At 36.8% G+C, this 18,832-nt stretch overlaps 1 protein-coding gene across 1 annotated transcript in view; it reads left to right on the top strand.

The window, feature by feature from the left end:
* The window catches only part of LOC120767964 (ATP-binding cassette sub-family G member 1), a 42,467-nt gene that overhangs the window by 9,578 nt on the left and 14,057 nt on the right, over positions 1-18,832 (top strand). The window contains exon 2 of the mRNA XM_040094357.1: positions 6,739-6,953. Within this exon, the coding sequence (XP_039950291.1) occupies positions 6,739-6,953 (215 nt within the window). The remainder of the gene's footprint in view (positions 1-6,738; positions 6,954-18,832) is intronic.

Genomic DNA, 18,832 nt, shown 5'->3' with positions numbered 1-18,832 from the left:
TTCGAAAATATTTTTAAGCTAAAAAATTACCATCCGTTGATTTCTTTGTAAAAGAAGCAATATAAAATTAAGTACTTAAAAATAAAAGCAAGAAACTTATAATTTTTTTTTACCCACCCTAATATATACGCTACGCTGGCTAGGTCATGTTGTCCGGATGGACGAAAACACTCCAGCTCTGAAAGTAGTCGACGCAGTACCCGCCGGGGGAAGCAGAGGAAGAGGAAGACCTCCACTCCGTTGGAAGGACCAAGTGGAGAAGGACCTGCCTTCGCTTGGAATATCCAATTGGCGCCACGTAGCGAAAAGAAGAAACGACTGGCACGCTGTTGTTAACTCGGCTATAATCGCTTAAGCGGTGTCTACGCCAATTAAGAAGAAGAAGAATATATACATATGTAAAAAATCATAAGAGACCTTTTTTGTAGAGCATTCAATTTCCTACAAAATCTAATCAACGAGATATTTTTTCAAGTAGTTGGAAGCGAGATATAAATTTTTCTATCTGATAATAAGAAAAAATAGAAAACTGTTTGTAGGAGGACCTTCCCGTTACAATTAAGAACTCATGCTTGGAGAGTCTTTCTTAGAGGTGTCTAGGAACCTATTTTTCCGAGTACCAAACGAAAAAAATTTTTTTTTTTTTGAATCACCCTAATATGTATAGTATATACGCACAGTTAATTATATGCCGCAAGCTTTATGAGTTTATCACATTATAATTACTAAAACAATTATTTTCGTTTTTTGTTCTTTGTTTGTACAAAGTCCAAAGAACTAAAGAAATCATTCAAATAAAAAGGTGTGAAGCTTATCAGCAACTACTCAATTACTGTTGCTAAAAATAAAAAGCAACCAAAATTGCTTAAAGAGATGAGTAATTAGTACAATTCTACGCCAGTAAAGAAAGAATCAGCAAAATTAAATTAAATAAATTCTCACTGAACTGTTGGTCAACAGTCGAGTACATTAGCTCAATATTGATTGGATGGCAATGCACCAGAGTTATCAGCTATGATTGATTATACGGAAATACATACACATTATATATGTACTTCTGGTGTTTTAGTTCAAGGTGGCTGTTGTCGCTGAATAAAATAATCTAAAAACTTGCACATATAATTATTTTTAATATTTTTCTGGAAAATTTCGCAAATAAAATTTTCGAAAATATTTTTTAAACCAAAAATTAACCATGTGTGAATACTTTTTTAAAAGTAGCACTAAAAACTAAAGTACTTAAAAATAAAAATAAATATTTAAATATAATCCTCCAAAAGAAAAAAATATATATGTACATACATATATACTGAAAATTATTATCGTTTTTTTGCGCAAAGTCCAAAAAACTAACGAAATCATTCATCATATACAATATTTATATATTTTTGAAATTTAGGAAAATAAAGACATATATACATATATATGTTTTTAAAATTCGGAGTTATAAATAATTTTAAAGCAAATTTCCTGTGTAACTCGAACACTTTTATGCATACAAAAAATTTTCACTAGCTTTCTGTTACCCTTTGAAATCATTTCTACGAAATATTCGCACAATTATCTCCTTTCGCTTTTAGCTTCGCTGCAAAGGTGAGCACAATTGTTGTCGAACTGTTGTTTTCTGAGGCAGCATTCAAAACCCGCTATTCAACACACACTTAAGTTCACTGTCAGGGTTAAGCGATGCAGAAACATAATTATATTCCTACATATTTAAATGATTATACATATCTTACAACATTCAATAAAATAGTTAAATAGAAACAAGTTTCTGTCCACAAAAGATAAATATGCAATTTATCACAACTTAAATTGTACTTTCATACAAACAAGCATAAGAGCCCTTCTATACATGTAGCGGCCCTAAACTGCATTCCAGTGATGAAACAAGTTTGAATGTTGCTAAAGCACCGTTACAGAATTCTGCGCCAGTGTGCTTGCAAATACGCCCAGTTTTACAAAATAAGCTAATTTTTATTTTTTTTTTTTAATTTTTGTATTTACATTTGCTTTGCCCCTTCATTCGCATTACAGTGCATTTTTCATCGCGTGAACTTTGCTCAAGCCGGAAATGTTTAGCCACTGACACAATTAAAAGCGATTACAGTGGCAAATATGTGACACCATAAATACAGGGTGTTAAAAAATACATATGTTTTGTTGTTTTGTTTTTGCTGATGATAAATCATGTGAAGATTGGCGTAAGAATATAAATTTTTTTAATTATTTTTTTTACAGTATCAATATATATATTTACTGTTAATTTTTTAGCTCACAATTATTCCGATTTTTCTTGAATTTTTAAAGGCTCACAAATCTAACAATCTACCCTTTTTGTTTTTCTTCAACACTTTTTTTCTAATAATCGATATGTATCTCAAGGGGTTACATGGGTTTCCTCGGTAAAAACATCCATTTTTCAAAAAATTAATTATTTTATTAGAATTTTTTCTTGTTACAAACATACACTACTAAAAAAGAAATTCTGAAATTTTTGGAAAAAAATATTTTAAACTCGGCCATTGCGACGCCAATTCCGGTAACCCCTCGGAAAAAAGATGCATTGGCAGTATTAATCCCTACAAGATCATCTGAAGTGAAAAAATGCTTGTTTTAGTTAAAAACTTAACTTAGAACTTGGACGAAGGAAAAAAAACTAAAATTGGATTTTTGGCAAACATTTTTACAAAAAAATTAAAATTTCAGGGAAAATTTCACGACATTTATTTTCAAATGGTTGTAGTTTAAGAATTGCATCTCAAAGACTTGTGTAAAATTTCATGAAGATCGGTTGCGTAGTTCTTAAGAAATCTTGGCAACCGCCTTCATAAACACAGTTTCGAGAAAAACACGTTTAAAGATGATGCACTCAGCCGTAAACCCACTTAACCCTTTAAGCTTGATTTTTTATCCATTAATCCCCTTTTTTATGCTTTTCAGTTTGATCGCAAATAAAACTGCATTCACTCGTTGACTCATAATAGCATCGATAACTCATGTTCAGCTGATGCCTTTCAATTTTTATGTTATACAAGTATATATATTATGTATATATCACATATATTACGTTTACTTGCTCTTTATACCTTAAATAGAAAATTTCTAAAGCCAATAACTTAGTAGAAATCTAAGCGATTTCGCTTGGTAATTGCTGTTAATTAAACTGGAAAGCCATTTTTGCCAATTGAAAATGGCACGCGAAATTCAGCATTTCAATGCAAGCAAACAATTTTGTTTTCAACACAAATACATGTTTTTATTAAACATTTTCTGATTATCGTGCAAAAGTATTAAACTGTCACAATTATAAATTTAGCATTTTAGTTGTTGTCATGAAAAATTTATTAGCAGCACGAACTTTGAAGAAAGCATACTATAAATATATGTGCATATATGTGCAAATGACTGTTATATTTCTCGCATTATCTTTATATATAAAAATTAAGTGTCACATTGTTTGTCTGCGATGGACTCCTAAGCTACTGAACCGATTTTAGGAAAATTTAGCACACTGTGTCCAGTCCGAAGCAACTTGGAAGATAGGATAGTAAAAACAATTCATAAATAAAGAATATAGTGAAAGCTCTATTAAATGGACGCCCTATTAAGCGGAGAACATTGAGAAAGCAGCCTTAAATTCGTTATTTTTTCCAATGAAATTTATTTTTCCATATTCAAAATTAAATTTCAAGTATAATCCCTTGTATTCATATACCGACAAAAACGCTTTCGCCTTTATTCGTAAATAAAATTTTCACTGTATTGAATAATATATTATATGAATAATAGTATTAAATGTATACCACAGCAACGCATGGCCGGATCCCCTAGTATATTTATATAATAACAATTGTCAAAACAATAACACAATATTTCCTGTATTCCTCCTTCTCAGTTATTAGTTTTTACTACTCGCATTGCCAATCATCTCTGACGAGTCTCAAATATTTTCAGATTAGAGAGCAAAAATAAAATTTTGATCAACGAAAATCATTTTTCTGTGTTTCAAAATTTTCTCTATTATGATCTACACACTTTGGTATACATTTGTACTAATTTTTGAAACAAATTTGCCAATCTTCTTGAGGTATCTCCAAAACATGCGTTCGGAACGAAACAACTGCATCTTCTGGTGTCGAAACACCGATTAAATTCACCTTACCATCGATAAACACTGATTCGTGATGGAGCTTCATCGTTACAAATTGATTTACGTTCACCTATGCACCCTTGATGAGTTACTCCACGTCGAAAATTGTAAAAATAATGGTGCGAAAGTGTTCGCGATTTAATATAATTTTTGCTAGAGAAGAATATTTTAAGTTACTGTATGTCATATATAAACATTCTTTTTTTTAAATTTAAATGCTAAAAGGTACATAAAAACAAGAAGTTTATGTTTACATGGGGTTACGGGTGATCCGAGTAATAGTTTTGGAGATACAGCCTTGAGAACTTGTGCGCTCGAGGCTAGCTAGGCTAAGTGCGCCGTCTTTAAACGCGTTTATCTCGAAACTGTGTTTTTGAAGTCGGTTTGCAAGATTTCTCGAGACCTACTGTCTTTTTTTGTAAAAATGTCTGCCAAAAATTCTATTTACTAACTAAAACACGTATTTTTCAACTTTAGATGATCCTGTAAGGAGCTATCCGGCCAACGCGAACGCATCTTTTTGTGAGGGGTTACCGGAAATGACATCGCAATGGCCGAGTTTAAAATACTTTTTCCCAAAACTTTCAAAATTTCTTTCCTATTAGTCCATCCAACTTTTGATGGAATTAGAGGCCCCTTAAACCGTTTCGCTCTTGTAAATAATGCTGATTCTTATTTGTACATTGACATAACCTCTAAAAACATTCCTTATCCCAAGAGACAAGATTCAAATTTATAAATTTCCAACCCAAAAAAAATTAAATATAAATATGCTTCACGGTGATGTGATGATAATACGATGCCATTCTGGTCTTAAATATAAAACAGTCGCAAGCAAAGTAGCTCACTTACAGGCGCTTCGACCGATTTGTTTGACGTTGACTTAAGCCCAACACAGCGGGTCATTCAGAATAATAATTAGAATATTGGGCTAGTGTAACTCTATACAATGCAATGTAAGCGCTGATATATACAGTTATGAAGTACTAAGTCTCATCTAGCGCATATTTTTCACCGAAAGCAACAACCACACACACCCCTACTCGTATAGAAGCTCCCCTACTGTGTTACAGAATTGCGATTGAATAAACACAACGCAAATGGGTGCATTGGGGTTCACAATCGAGCAGAGAGCAACAAACTGAGTGCATACACACAATGACAAAAACAGAGAATTGAAACGAAAATGGAATAGACAGAAATCAAATCGAATGCAACAGGGCAAAAAAGGGGGAAATGCACAGGCGCACGACGCACACACACACCCACACGAAGGCATAGGCAGCGCAGAGTTGCCAACAGCGCGCTGAAAGAATCGTAAAAACTTAGAATACACAGCGAACATAAGTTAGTTGCTCTGCTCTCTATTTTATGAGCGTGCATTGTTGCTGTTTTTTTTGCTATACAAAGCAAGCGGCTGGCAACAGCGACCACACACACGAACGCGCTCTCGGCACATTGAAACACATACGGAAATTCAACGCGAACCAAACACCTCTTGAAGCAACAGTACTCGTAAGGAATGCGCACCACCGAATACGCGCGATTAGGTATGCGTTCGTGTGTGTGTGTGCGCTGTCGGCGAGAGAACGCGCGAGAGTGGGCAATTTGATGAGCGTCGTCGGGAAATAAAACAGCAAATACAGAAAAATATTATATTTTCCTTGATTATTTATTTTTGCCTTCATTACTTTATTGCCCCTTCTGCTGCGTTGTTGATAATCACCACGACATGCTGTCATCGTGGTCCGCCGACGGCCGCACATTTGTTGCTGTATTGCTTTCAATTCAATTTGCTGCTGCCGCGCGTGTGTGTATGTTTTGCTATTGTGATTTTATTAAACACTTTTCAAGTCGTCGCTGCAGAGACTGCCTTTGTTCGTTGCCTTTTGTACTGGGTCCAATTTGGTTTTCGAATTAGTCGCGATCACACCGCATAGGTGGAAAGAACATTTCGGGTTTGAGTTGCGGAAGACAAAGTGTGTAACTAAAACTGTGTTCGCGCCTGTCACATTCTGGGAGCGCAGGCAAAGACGGAAAGTGGAAAGTGGTGCGGAACTGCCGGTCCACAAATTGATGCTTTCGTGCAAAGAAACACACAAAGCAGAGAATAAAATGCAATGCCTAAAATGCTAAGAGCAGTGAAATTTGTGTAGAAAAATCGCAATTGGAAATTGCGTTGTTGTTTTTTTTTCATTTATTTACAAAAAGTGTTTGATCGAAAAGTTAGCGTGAGGGAAATATTTACTTCGAACGAGCAGGCGCCTTGTAAGAAGCTTAAAAACCAGTAAAGCAACTTTTTTTTATGTGTGAATTTGTGTTTACCTGTGTATTTCTATAAAGATATATATGTACAACAACGGCGTGAACGGCCAGAAGCTAGAACCTGTATAGTAATAAAAAGTAAAAACAAAAACAAAACTTCTTTCGCTTTTAATGCCTTCTAAGTAGCGTTACGCTATCGCGAATACAACACAAACAAAGTTATAGTGTACAACTCTTTGCATTGAACGCGCCAAACATAAATCCGTTGTGAAAATGGTTGAACAAGACAGTGTCACTAAAAATCTTCTAAATGATAATAGGCATGGCGGCGCCGGTGGCGTGGTCATTGTGCCCGCTGGCGGCAGCGGCCCACAGAGCAGCAGCCATGCGGCGAGCAGCGTTGCGCCAGTGAGCATACTGAAGACACAAATCGTGCCAGCACCGCCGAAGACACTGCAGCACTTGCCGAAACGTCCAGCGGTGGACCTGGCCTTCCACGATCTCACATATCGCGTTAAGGAGGGCAATCGCAGCAGTAAGTACCACCTAACAAGCCACTCACAAAGCGCACCAAACATAAAAATCATTAAAGCAAAAACAATAATCAAATCCATAACTAATGCCCATTACTCATTAAATTGGCGGTCATCGCAGCTCCTAGTGATTCCTAGTTATTTAGCGGGTGGTAGCGCCTAATTATAACGAAATATTGCTCATTTACTGTAAGAATAGTTCAGCTGGCACTTTTTCCCAAGTGCCTTAATTAGTTGCAATTCACTTTGCCACTTGTTTCCACAATATTCTTGTTCTAATTGGCGACCGCGCAGTTGTTGACATTCCCGTGCTTATTTATTTATTTATTTTAACTTTCTAAGTTTAGCTACGTTCCCTTGTTCGTTGGTATGTAATAACAATATTTAATGACTACTTTCTGTTATTATCTTAGTTGCTGTGTGTTATCATTATATAGTACTTAGCGACTCGCTTTCTGCTTATAATTCGCGGTTATCGCTTTAGGCTACACACATATTTGTTGATCACGCAGCTTTTGACAGGTCGCTGTTTGATTTGTCTTTAATTCTAACCCGATTGATATACATATATCGCAAAGCGTTGCCAGATTATAACTTAGCCAGATAGTTTTGCTACTTAGTTGTACACAAAAAGTTTATTTTTGAGGGAAAAAAATGTGCGTTAGCATTATTTGTAAATAAAAACTGTACACTATGCGACGAATAGTAGCTTCAAGTGTTCTTTTTAGATTCTACATTCACTGCCATTTGGTCTCGGTCATAGATTTTACCTAGTATATATTATTTTCTTCAATTTTGCTAATGATAAGTGTATGATTAATAATTCGCTCGGTTACTTCCTGCAGCAAAGCAAATTACAAGCCACTTCATGTAAAAGCAAAGCCAGCTACATATTTTGGCATTCAGGTGTCTCTTAAAATATTCCAACTTTGAATCTAATGAATCGAACAACATCTGGTATAAATTGCATAGACTGGTATGAAAGTAGAACTGCTTATGGTTAAGTTATTTGCGATACGCCAAGCCAAGAAATTGGTAAATCGAACAATAAACTGGTATAAAGCCAAGAAAGTGTTAAATCGAACAATAGTCGGGTATAAATTGCATAGACTGGCATAAAAGTAGAAATAGCCATTATATTATATAGTACATAATTATTTGCGATACGCCAAGCCAAGAAATTTGTGAATCCAAAATTAAACTGGTATGATGAATCGAACAATAATCTGCCAAGAAGTCAAGAAATTTGTGAATCGAACAATAATCTGGTATAAAGCCAAGAAAGTGATAAATCGAACAATAATCTGGTATAAATCACGCACACATAATTTGACAACATCTTCAGCCGTTATACCACCTAATGAGTTAATCACGTTGTCTCTTGTTTAGAATTCAAAGTTGTCTACGTTGTTCTTTTCAAAAATAAATGTTTTTGGAAATATGCAGAGCTCAAACAGATAAGAAAACAGTTCATAGGCAGCCTTCGTTCTAAATCTATAATTTCTTGTGACAAAGTAGTAGCACAATTCACGTGATAAGTTATCGCCTAGTGAACGCTGGGTCAAAATTAACTGTAAATAAGCACTCATCCCATTTCATTCACTGATTTTCATTATAATTATTAGCGCATTTTTGCATAACCGAAGGGTTCTAAAGGGTTCATGAGCCCCAGCAACCTTCAAACAACCTTCCTGGTACAGCAGCTTCATCAATGCGAATCGATTGTCGTCATACATAATACTCTGTATATTTAATCGCTTTTAAAACTGATTGAACAACATTTTATATGAATCTTTATTTTGCTATTGAGTTCAATAATATTTTGCTAATACGACAGACTAATAAGTACAAATGCAAATGCTATAAAATAATCCGAAAAGGCGATAAGGCACGAGTCGGCGTTGCGAGTTATGCCAGTATCAGTTTTGAGTAGATAATGCAAAATTTCCGCAGCAGAAATATAGTTATATAGCGCAGTCAACTCTGTGCTGAGTAAACAAATATAAATGACTGAACGTGGGCAGGCCAATAATCATGTAAACTAGATTTTCGGCGCCCTGTAATGCAAAGCAAAGTAGAAATGTCTGTCATAAATTTTACTGCGCTTTCGCCATAAACGCCGGAAGTGTCGGGGTAGCGCTCAAAATGTAGTCAAGTAAGCAATTTGCTTAAGATTTGCATGCAGCTTTGTATTGCAAAGCGCCAACTTGCACTTTCCTTTTTATTTCTAAGAAAGTAACACACCCACAGGCGCTAACAATGTACCGCGCGTGGTCCAAATACCGCCTTGTTCGTGAAAGGCGCCAAGCACTTTACTCTACCTGACAGCATGCGAACTGTCTCCAGTTCAGCGGCTAATTGACAGGGTCATGGGGGTTCAATAATTCTATAATCCCATAAGAGTACTTATAATGAGACACGGATAAAGACTTTTCATATAAAAACCATTACAACAGAATAAATAAGCAATTATTAATGAATAGCTGTCGCTTATTTTGCTCGGCCTGCACGTAGCGTTGCATTAGTCAGTCGCAGTATAAGCGCGCTTATGGCATTACTGAGCGTCTCAATGAAAGGCGGCTATTTATCCCTAATCACAGCTGGGAACTCACCTTGAACCTTTGATTTTTCATGCATTATATATCCGTGATTGAATTACACGAGCGTGTCTATGTACATATATTAGTATGTGTGTGTGCACTTGGGCGCATGCAACAGTTATATTTATTGCTTACGAAAGACAGCAGTTTTATCGCCGCTCGCAATCTTGAGCTTTGGACTTAGTACTTAGCAACCTTTTATAATCGCAAAAAGTAGAATAATTACACAACAGTATCAGCGCTGTAATACATACTGATGTGCATATGTATGTATGTGCGTGCATTTAGAAATTAATCAATTGCAAGCAATGTATTAAAATTCCTCGCATGCGATTTCACAAGATTTCAGTGGCAATTGTGATTTGTCAACTTTTAATTGGAATTAAATTAATTGGATATGTGTCTACCTGTGTTAATTCGTTGGAAAACACAGGTTCTAACTGTATAAATTAGTGTCAAAGGAGTTACATGCTGTGGCTATTAGTAGAGTTGAGCTCTCACTTTAGGTTAGATTAGATTGATCTGGTAGGCCAACAAGCCACGCATAGACCAGTTTTGATCCTTTCTGATACCAGATGGAGTTATTTGCTAGGTCCAAGTGGAGTAGTCATCCTTTAGGATGCCTACGCTTGACGGAAATTTTAACAGACTCTGCCGCCTCACTATCGATACCTCCTCCAGTGTATCATACCGTGGGGACCCCAGATGCTTAGAGCGTAGTCTTGCCAATGCGGAACAAGTGCATAAGAGATGATCATTGTTTTTCTGGTACCCTGCTCTGGACATTTCCCACAGTCTTCTCAACCTGTCAGCCCCATCCTGCGGGCGTATGACGCCACCAGACAGTGCCCAATTAGTTAGCTTTCCCATTGATCCTCACAAAATTGCTGTCAAGGAGTTGGAAGGAAATCATAATCAGTTGCTGAAACCTTTGGGAACTTTTGATATTAACAGTTCGATATCTTCACTAATAAGGCAAAATGCTATAAGTTTCGAACTTTATGTTTGCTAAATAACATAAGTTTGAGCTTATAGCAAGGTAAATGACCGTTGTAGTTGTTGTTATATTGGTAGAAAACATTCCTCAATTTCGAGGAATGCTGTCGAGTTCACATTTCTTGGCCGCATAAAAGTTCGGGTCTGCTGCGAATAGTTAGATCCGACTGTCACGGGAACGACCAAGCGAAATGGTCTGTTGTGTCGGTTTGTGCATATTGCCAATAAGTGATTCATTAGTTTTGAACCGATGGATTTTCTGGAACTTTTATTATTTGCATGAAATCGTTAGAAAAAAATATTATTTCATACATTCAGCGAACGCTTTTTAATATAATTACATTTGTTTATATAACGTCTACTTCGGCTTTCAAACTCGCCGCTTTAAGTAGCAATAACAGTAAATTTATAAACAAATAACTGGTAGCATTGAAGCCGTACTTTGAAAAGTATTTACCTAGTAAAGCTGTGTAATTAAGCTCAGTATTCGAGTGAAGCATGCAAAAAGTTGTAATTGTTTAATTCAACGCATTATAATAATGAGAGTTTTATGCTATTTAATAATAATTAAATTTTAAACAAACAGACCTTCGCGAATTGCAATGAGTAATTTGAACGCACGTTACAACAACAATTTCAATGCCAATAACATTTTCAGCGCTGAAGAAGTAGTTCAAGACTTTTAAAGTCTGAGTCATAGCCGTACTTAGGGATGGGCTAGATAAGTAGAAAATATGGCTATAAACTACAAAAACTCAGCAAGACGCTCAGTTTCAGGGCGAGCATGCGCCGTTCTGGGCCAGCGCTTGCGGCAGCCGAAAGAATAAGCACCTAAAAGCCGGCCTCTAACATTCGTTGGTTTAAGTCATATTCATTTACAACTGTGTTTATGTGTGCAACACATTTTCCAACACACGCTTGTGCAGCATTTTCTTGCCCTCACTGCTCGTCGTGTACCAATATGCAACGCCGCGTCGCGGTAATTTTACGTGCTCAACTGGAAAATCTACAAGCCAAGCCAAGCTTATTGCCTACGTCAAGGCCGCCACGGTTTGTTGTTGCCGTCGTTGGCTTTTGCAACTACGCATTAACCATTGTGTGGCTTTTTGTTGTAATTTTCAAGTTTCTATTTCGAAATGCCAGCTTGCGAAGTGTGCAATTTTCATACAGCCTCGCCGCCAAGCGTTTGAGGCGTGCACGAAGCGTGCTTCATGCCTATTCACTTAGTTTTCTTGGAGCTTAGAAAATTTGCATGACAAAGTTCACAAATGGAATTGCGCAAGAAACGCTGTTTAGCTTATTAAGCAGCGCGTTATCGTTCGCTTTGCATCTACTTGGCGATTCTGTGGCATAAATCTTCACATATGAGTGGAATAATGGCTAGTTGCGGATCGAGGCGTTGAATTTTAAGCAACGCACGTTGTTTTGTGGCAACTAACTTCAGATAAGTCTAATTATTTTCGGCAATATTTGTGTGTGTATTTATTAGAAAACGAAGTCATGGCCGCTTGGTTTAGTGGCAACAATATTTAGTCTCTGCTACTTGCGAAGTCAAAACTATATTCATCTGAATTCAAGTCGCGGCGAAGGACTTAGATTGGGTTATAGGAAAGCCTTTAAATACATATATAGTTAAAACAAACCTAGGTTTAGCTCTACCATTCAGTTTCCGAATTTGTAAAGCGTTTAGCGGGCTAAGTAGTTTCGAATTACTCGAACCTTGAAATAGTCAGAATACAAAAAAAAAAGTATTTGGCCATTGTGCATCTACAAAGCCACAAATGGAGTATTCGTCATACAACGCCGAGTCGCACTATATGACAGAATGTTCACGGAATAATTTTGAATTGTTAAGAAAGTGTCAGAAATACACCCGAAGATTTCAAATTGACTTCCGAGCGCCGATTGCTGTTAAACTAGATTTATTCTCCACTTTGAGGTCGAAGTGTAAAACGCCTTATATTTCGATTACTACCTTCCGAAAATTAGAAATTCCAACAAAAAACAAACATCGAATAGAAGTACTTACTTGCATATCGTCACCTAATATGTAAACTAACGTAACATTCCTTTCTCATAAGTTTAAAGGCGAAGGAAAAACTATATAATAGAAACCATTCATTTTGAAGAAAAATTTATGTTTCGGTTATAAATTGGTTATATGTAGGTTATATATTGGTTATATATAGGTTATATATTGGTTATATCTGACAGCTTAAGCTGAAAATTTTATGCTACGTATATGTAATATGAAGTAGTGAATCGTAAGCAATAAAAACTCAATTTCATTTTTGATGATACATTGTTTTGCATTTTAGGTGACAACATGTATATACTTATATATTATAAAGAAAAATTACTCAAATAATGAACGGAGTTTATTTTAATTTTATTCAAAGCTGCAAAACGATTAATTGTCGGGTTGTGTAGAGTTCTTGTTTAACAGAAACTTGTTTTTAATTCCCAGCATTATTTATAATTGCATCAAATTGCTTACGATCTAGATTTTTTGCACTTTTGTTTTAATGCGGTTTCACTTGATTCAAGAGAGCAATATGGAAATTATAATTATTGAACAACACCGTTAAATCTTGCAACTGAGCATTGTCGGCACTATTAACATTTGTTTAATAGAGTTTTCGAAGTAATCGAATTGCAATTATTCGAATCATCCTAGTGTTGCTAGCATTATAATATTGACATACGTTGGAAAATTGGCTTTCAATTAAAGCTCAGATTACTATAGAATGATTAAAAATCGATTACTCGCACTAATTTATTATTTAGAATAAATAAAATGCAAAATTTAAATCAAAACAAAAAAACGGTAACTTTGACTGTACCTTTAATACCCTTCACACCTGCTTTTTGCTCTAGCTTTTTGAAGAGAAAAAGACGTGTGCAAAATTTGAGTCGATTTAGCTCATCATGGTGATCTTTTATATACAAGTTTTATAGGATCAGGGAGTATAATTTGCCCGCGGTAAGGTATGCCTGTCGTAAGAGGCGACGAAAATCCAATATGTCTGTTTTTGGGCTTGCCCCGAAATTTCAACATATGTAGTCTTGCCAGAAATTGTGCTTTAATACTCAGCTTAAACTGATATTATAGACTATGAATGAGATCCCTTCTACTAAAAAGATATTTGAAGTTCAAGAGACAAATGTCACTAGTCCTTGAGTTTGATAGATGCTCAACTGGTAGTAGCAAAAGCTACAATATTAGCAGTTAGTCCTTGGAATTCGCACCAATCTGCTCATTGTGTTTGGCTTTTTGCGGAGATTCGTGATGGCTGTGGCCTAAACCTAAAAGCAGGTAGAATTGAAAATTCAAATCAGTGTGGAATCGCACTGCGGCCGGGTGCCGGAAACACAGCACGATAGAGGTCTTAGATCGGCCTCGAACCCGACTAAGGTGGACTTAGTGGCAAACTTCATATACTTTGGTATACAAATTTTAATAAAAAAGTTTTCCATATGAGCACTTGATTTGGATCGATCACTTTGTATGGCAGGTTGACGGTTCTGAAAAATGAGCAGCTCCTTGGAAAGAAAATAATATGTAAAACTTTTCAGATTGATATCTCAAAAGACGTATACGTAGGTATACCTACTTAGAAATCAATGCTTTCTAACAGTCTTGAAGTAAAAGCTAAGACAAATCTATTTGGGCGTGTATCATTTACCGATTCCACTGGAAATCAAATAAACCAATAAATGTTTGATTGCATTTTATACTCCTTTAATAATACAACTGAAATATTACTCGTACCGGAAACCCCAAACTAAAAGCCCCTAAGACTGATAACGTCAATAATTCACACAATGCGCATGCTTTGGCGTCATTAATGATGAATTAACGACCACTTATTGTAGCAAAATCGTTGCCATAAACAATTTCCACAAAAAATGCTAAAAAAAATGTTAAAAAATAATTGCAATTTCTTATATTTTTTAACTTCGACGCCGCTGGAACACAGCTCACTTCAGACAGAGTCATTAACAAAGCACTCACTATTCGGCAGCTGTCTCGCCGGCCGTGCGGCAATCGATCATGGGCGTGTTACAACTGCCAACGGCACTCGCCGCCACTCAAACAATAGAGACACCATGCAGCACACACACACACACACCGAGTCCTACGCAGCCACACATGACGCATGCACGGACAAAGTGGCAACATATCCGCATACGCACGACATCTTCCGCCTAGCTGAGTGCCTCGAGGCTTGTAGGGAGTGGAGAGCGGTGCCGGTTCGTAAATTCCCACCCAAAACAACAAAAGAACCGGCTTCGCACGTTTTCACCGCTTTGACGGCGTAGACAACAACAGCGCTGAGCAAACGAGACTGTTTGTCACTAAAGGCACTCTTTGACTTGTTGCTAAAATTTAGCTAGTCTAACAATTCGTTAGATTTCGCACGCAGCTGCTTCAATTTGCGTTAACTGATTTGTTGTTGGTGTGAATGCCGAAAGTTGCTGTTGTTTTTGGCGCTCGTTTTGCGTTTGCTGCGCTCACCTGTCTGTTTGGCATTCCGCTTTGTTCATTTTGTTTTGAAATTTGTTGTTCGGCATCGGAATTCGACGCATTCTGCTTCCGCATCTTCAATTGCCTGCGGTGCTTTGCTGGCTTTTGAGCGCTGCTGTGTTTGTGTGTGTGTGTTTTAGGTGTTTTAAGCCGCCACGATTTGTTTTGCTATTGTTTGTATTTCTTGTTGTTGCTGCCAAATATTTTCGGTATAAATTAAATTTCGGCTTAAATGGCCACGCGACGCACGCCGCCGCATTTGTTTGTAAGTGTGTGTATGCGTGTGTGCCCAAATATGCGTCCGGTTATGTAAGCGTAGGCGAAAAAGCGTAAAGGCAGAATGCAAATTCTCATAATTATCAATGGATATTTGATACAACTTCCTATGTTTGCATTTTGTTACGTCTGCCAGTTGTCACTGGCGCCAATGAGTGGCCTGCCCTTAGACCCAAGTGTGTTTTGTTTGTTTCATTTTTATGGCGCACAGCTGTGAAATATCGATGAAATTATGGGTGGCCCTGAGCGATGTTATCTTATCATTGATAAGCATTGTAACTAATAGTTTGTGTAACATGAATTTGGACAGATAACGGTGACAAATTTCATATTAGCTAAAGCAATGACAAAACTCGCACCTGTTCTTCACATTTTTCAGCAAAATCACCGACATTCTTTTGGAAACGCTTTGCATTATCAGTTAATTTAGGGTAACGTATGCACACGTGTGTTAATGATGTCAACATTACTATCTCATTTACAAATCGGTATAAATTACTTATTTTCGCTTACTAATATATACAGAGACAAGAAGAAAACCCCCAAAATAAAAATTGATTGATTGACGTTTAAGCCCTTAAAGAGGCAGTCTGATACTTTTTTTCCAAAAAATTAAAATTTTTTTCAATTTCGGACACTTTATACTCTTAAGTATAATGTAAAAACCTTTCTGTAACTCAGATGTTACCGGGAAGTGATTGAAACTGAGACTCGATACAATACCTCGTGCTCGACTCGCGTTTTTCTGTATTCTTTGACCAGATTGACACGATTCCTGCCGATATACCGAACCGATCTGCTTCAAATTTCTTTGACACTTGTGCTGGCCCTCTCTTGGTGCATCGCTTTGGATAAGAGTGCGTTTCGTACCTCTTCCTCTTAGGTGTATTTGACGTAATTTGCCCGCTGTGTCGCTTTTCAGCGAGTAAGGGTTTTTGTGCTGGAGCACATTCATTTCTTTGAGGTCTTTTGCCGCTTTGGTTTGTGATTGTGCCCACAGCGTCCTTGCTTGTGGAAGGAAGCCCATCATCTCTAGCGACTTCCTTGAAGAGAGATCTCTCCTCCGATGTTTCCAGAAACTAACGCCTTTTGACACTTTGTCCAGTTTGATGGCGTTGACGCGCTTGAATTCTTGGTTTTGTCATTTCTTTTTTAATTAAGGCAATAATTTCACATCGCATTTCGACAGAGGATGTTCTTGGAAGCAGAGAAGCTGTAGATATAGCGGCTGTCGGAATACCGGGTTTCAGGCAACAAAGGAGTTCTGGGAAACGAAGTAGTTGATGAGATTGCCGAAAATGGTAACCATTTGGTTACGGAATAAGTACAGCAAATACGGAAGTCAATAAAAGCGATATGTATACAACGAAATTTACGTAAGGGCTGACAAGCGGTTGAGGGCTAGATGGAATGCCTTAATTACATGCAGGACCGCCAAGATCTTGTGCAACAGACTCTTAGGAAAACTCGCTTGCTTCTTACTCACACGGTCTCGAAAGGACTGCCCGACCGCTTTTGGCCTCTTGATAGATCACAACCTATTGGCATCACATGCGAGCCGGATGAACATAAGTGATAACGATACAAAATGCAGAGAATTTAACATGAGAGAGACTCTGGAACACCTCTTATGCCATTGTTCATCACTATCTAGAACTCGATTCAAGTATCTAGAAGATTTGGTGTTCAAAGAATTGGACAAAGTTTCAAACATAGTCGCTCTTAAAGTTCGCAAAAAACGTTGCCGTCCTTTGTGACGAATTTTTATCCTCAAATTAAACAGAACATCCATCTGTCATTACTAATGACCAGTCGATCCATGAATGGCGTGATAGGCAGCCAGTATTACCTAACTTTTCCTTTCCGTGTCAATTGCCAATTGTTCCTGTGGTTCGTTTTCTTGCCTTTATTAATTTGTCCATCTCGTTCTACCGACCAGTGGCTTGATGAGACAGCATCCCGAGCTAGTTGTTTCAAGGAAACTGCTAGTTCGTTGCACCAGAGCCGGTAGAGCGGTAAGGCCACCCGTACTTCACAAAGCGACACAGTATTGGAAGGGCCGTTTAAGAACAGCCAAATTTAGCTCCTGACTGCAAATCAGGCCCATGGGCAGGGTATGCGTAACGCCTTGGATTATAAGGTGGCAACTCCTGGTCATCGTACGCAGATCCGGCAGTCCGCCAGAGCAGTGATTTTGCGATTAAGCCCTTCTACGACGTCAAGTTGCCTTGCAATCGCAGAGGATTTTCAGATAAACTGGATGTTCAAAATTTTTTGAAAGCTTTTTTTTCACTTTTTTGTTTTATTTATTTTTTTAATTTTTGTTCTCTATTTTATTTATTTCTTTATTGTTATTTTTTTATTTTACTTATGTAATTATTTTTATTTACTTATCATATCTGTATTTAATGCCCAATTGTTAGTAAAATAACAACAAATAATTAATTCTCGACCGCCGCGTTTCTCAGTAAGGGCACTCAACTTGAAAATATTATTATCAACACACAAAAGGTAGAGAGACCTTCTCCCTTAAACTTCCGCGGGACACCTTTTACAGACACGTGTCGCACACACACATATGTACATATGTGTGCGTGATATTTAACACTTAACTGGTCATAAGCCATGCTTAAGTATTTTATTTATTTCTTTTAAGTTTTGGTCTTAAAAAAATATATTTTTAGTGAATAAATTCTAAAGTAAAACACTCAAAAACAACAAAAAATGATTAAAAATGGGCAAAAAATAAAAATCAATCAATTGCTGTCCAAAATTGAAACACTTAGCAACAACAAATAATAAAAGGTATATATAAAATTACTTAACTTTAGTCATTCATTTCCATATTATTAATTGTTTTTTTTTCCATGACTTTTTTTGTTCTTTTACTTTTTTTTAATAAAAGTCTTTTTTTTTGTTTTTATAATATTATTATTTTTTTCTGATTTTTTTTTTGGATTTTTTCTCTACTGCAAACACAATATTTAATGTTTCTAAAAATGCGAATCAACTTAAACGGGCGGCATTTATTGGCGGCACGTAACTAATGACGCTGCCCCCGCAAATGAGAGTGAAAGAAGTGCAAATAAATCGCGTAATAGACATGCACAACACGCACTAAGCCAAAATTGAACACAATCATACACGCACGCACATACACAGTCGCACTCACGCTCGACTATTTGCTGCGCATGCGTAACATAGTAATTAGCATACTCATAAACACACGCACACAGAGTATTTATTTTCGGACAATCAAGCATTTAATCAGTTGGTCGTCACCGCTGCTTAGTGGAAAATCGCATGCACCGCTGTCGTTAACAAAAAACAACAAAAACAAATTCTGCGTGAAAAAGTCAAAAAAAAAGCGCGTTTGAGTTTTATGTGACTGTCAGCACGTCAAATGTGGCGGCGGCATCGTCGTGAACCCCACTCAAGGTCCGGCAATCACACTCGGCGCTCAAAAATCAACAGAAGCATT

The sequence above is a fragment of the Bactrocera tryoni genome, chromosome 2 (genome assembly GCF_016617805.1).
Source record: "Bactrocera tryoni isolate S06 chromosome 2, CSIRO_BtryS06_freeze2, whole genome shotgun sequence".
Lineage (NCBI taxonomy): Eukaryota > Metazoa > Arthropoda > Insecta > Diptera > Tephritidae > Bactrocera > Bactrocera tryoni.
Note: the sequence above shows the minus strand (reverse complement) of the source record. Positions and strands in the feature narration are given on the sequence as shown.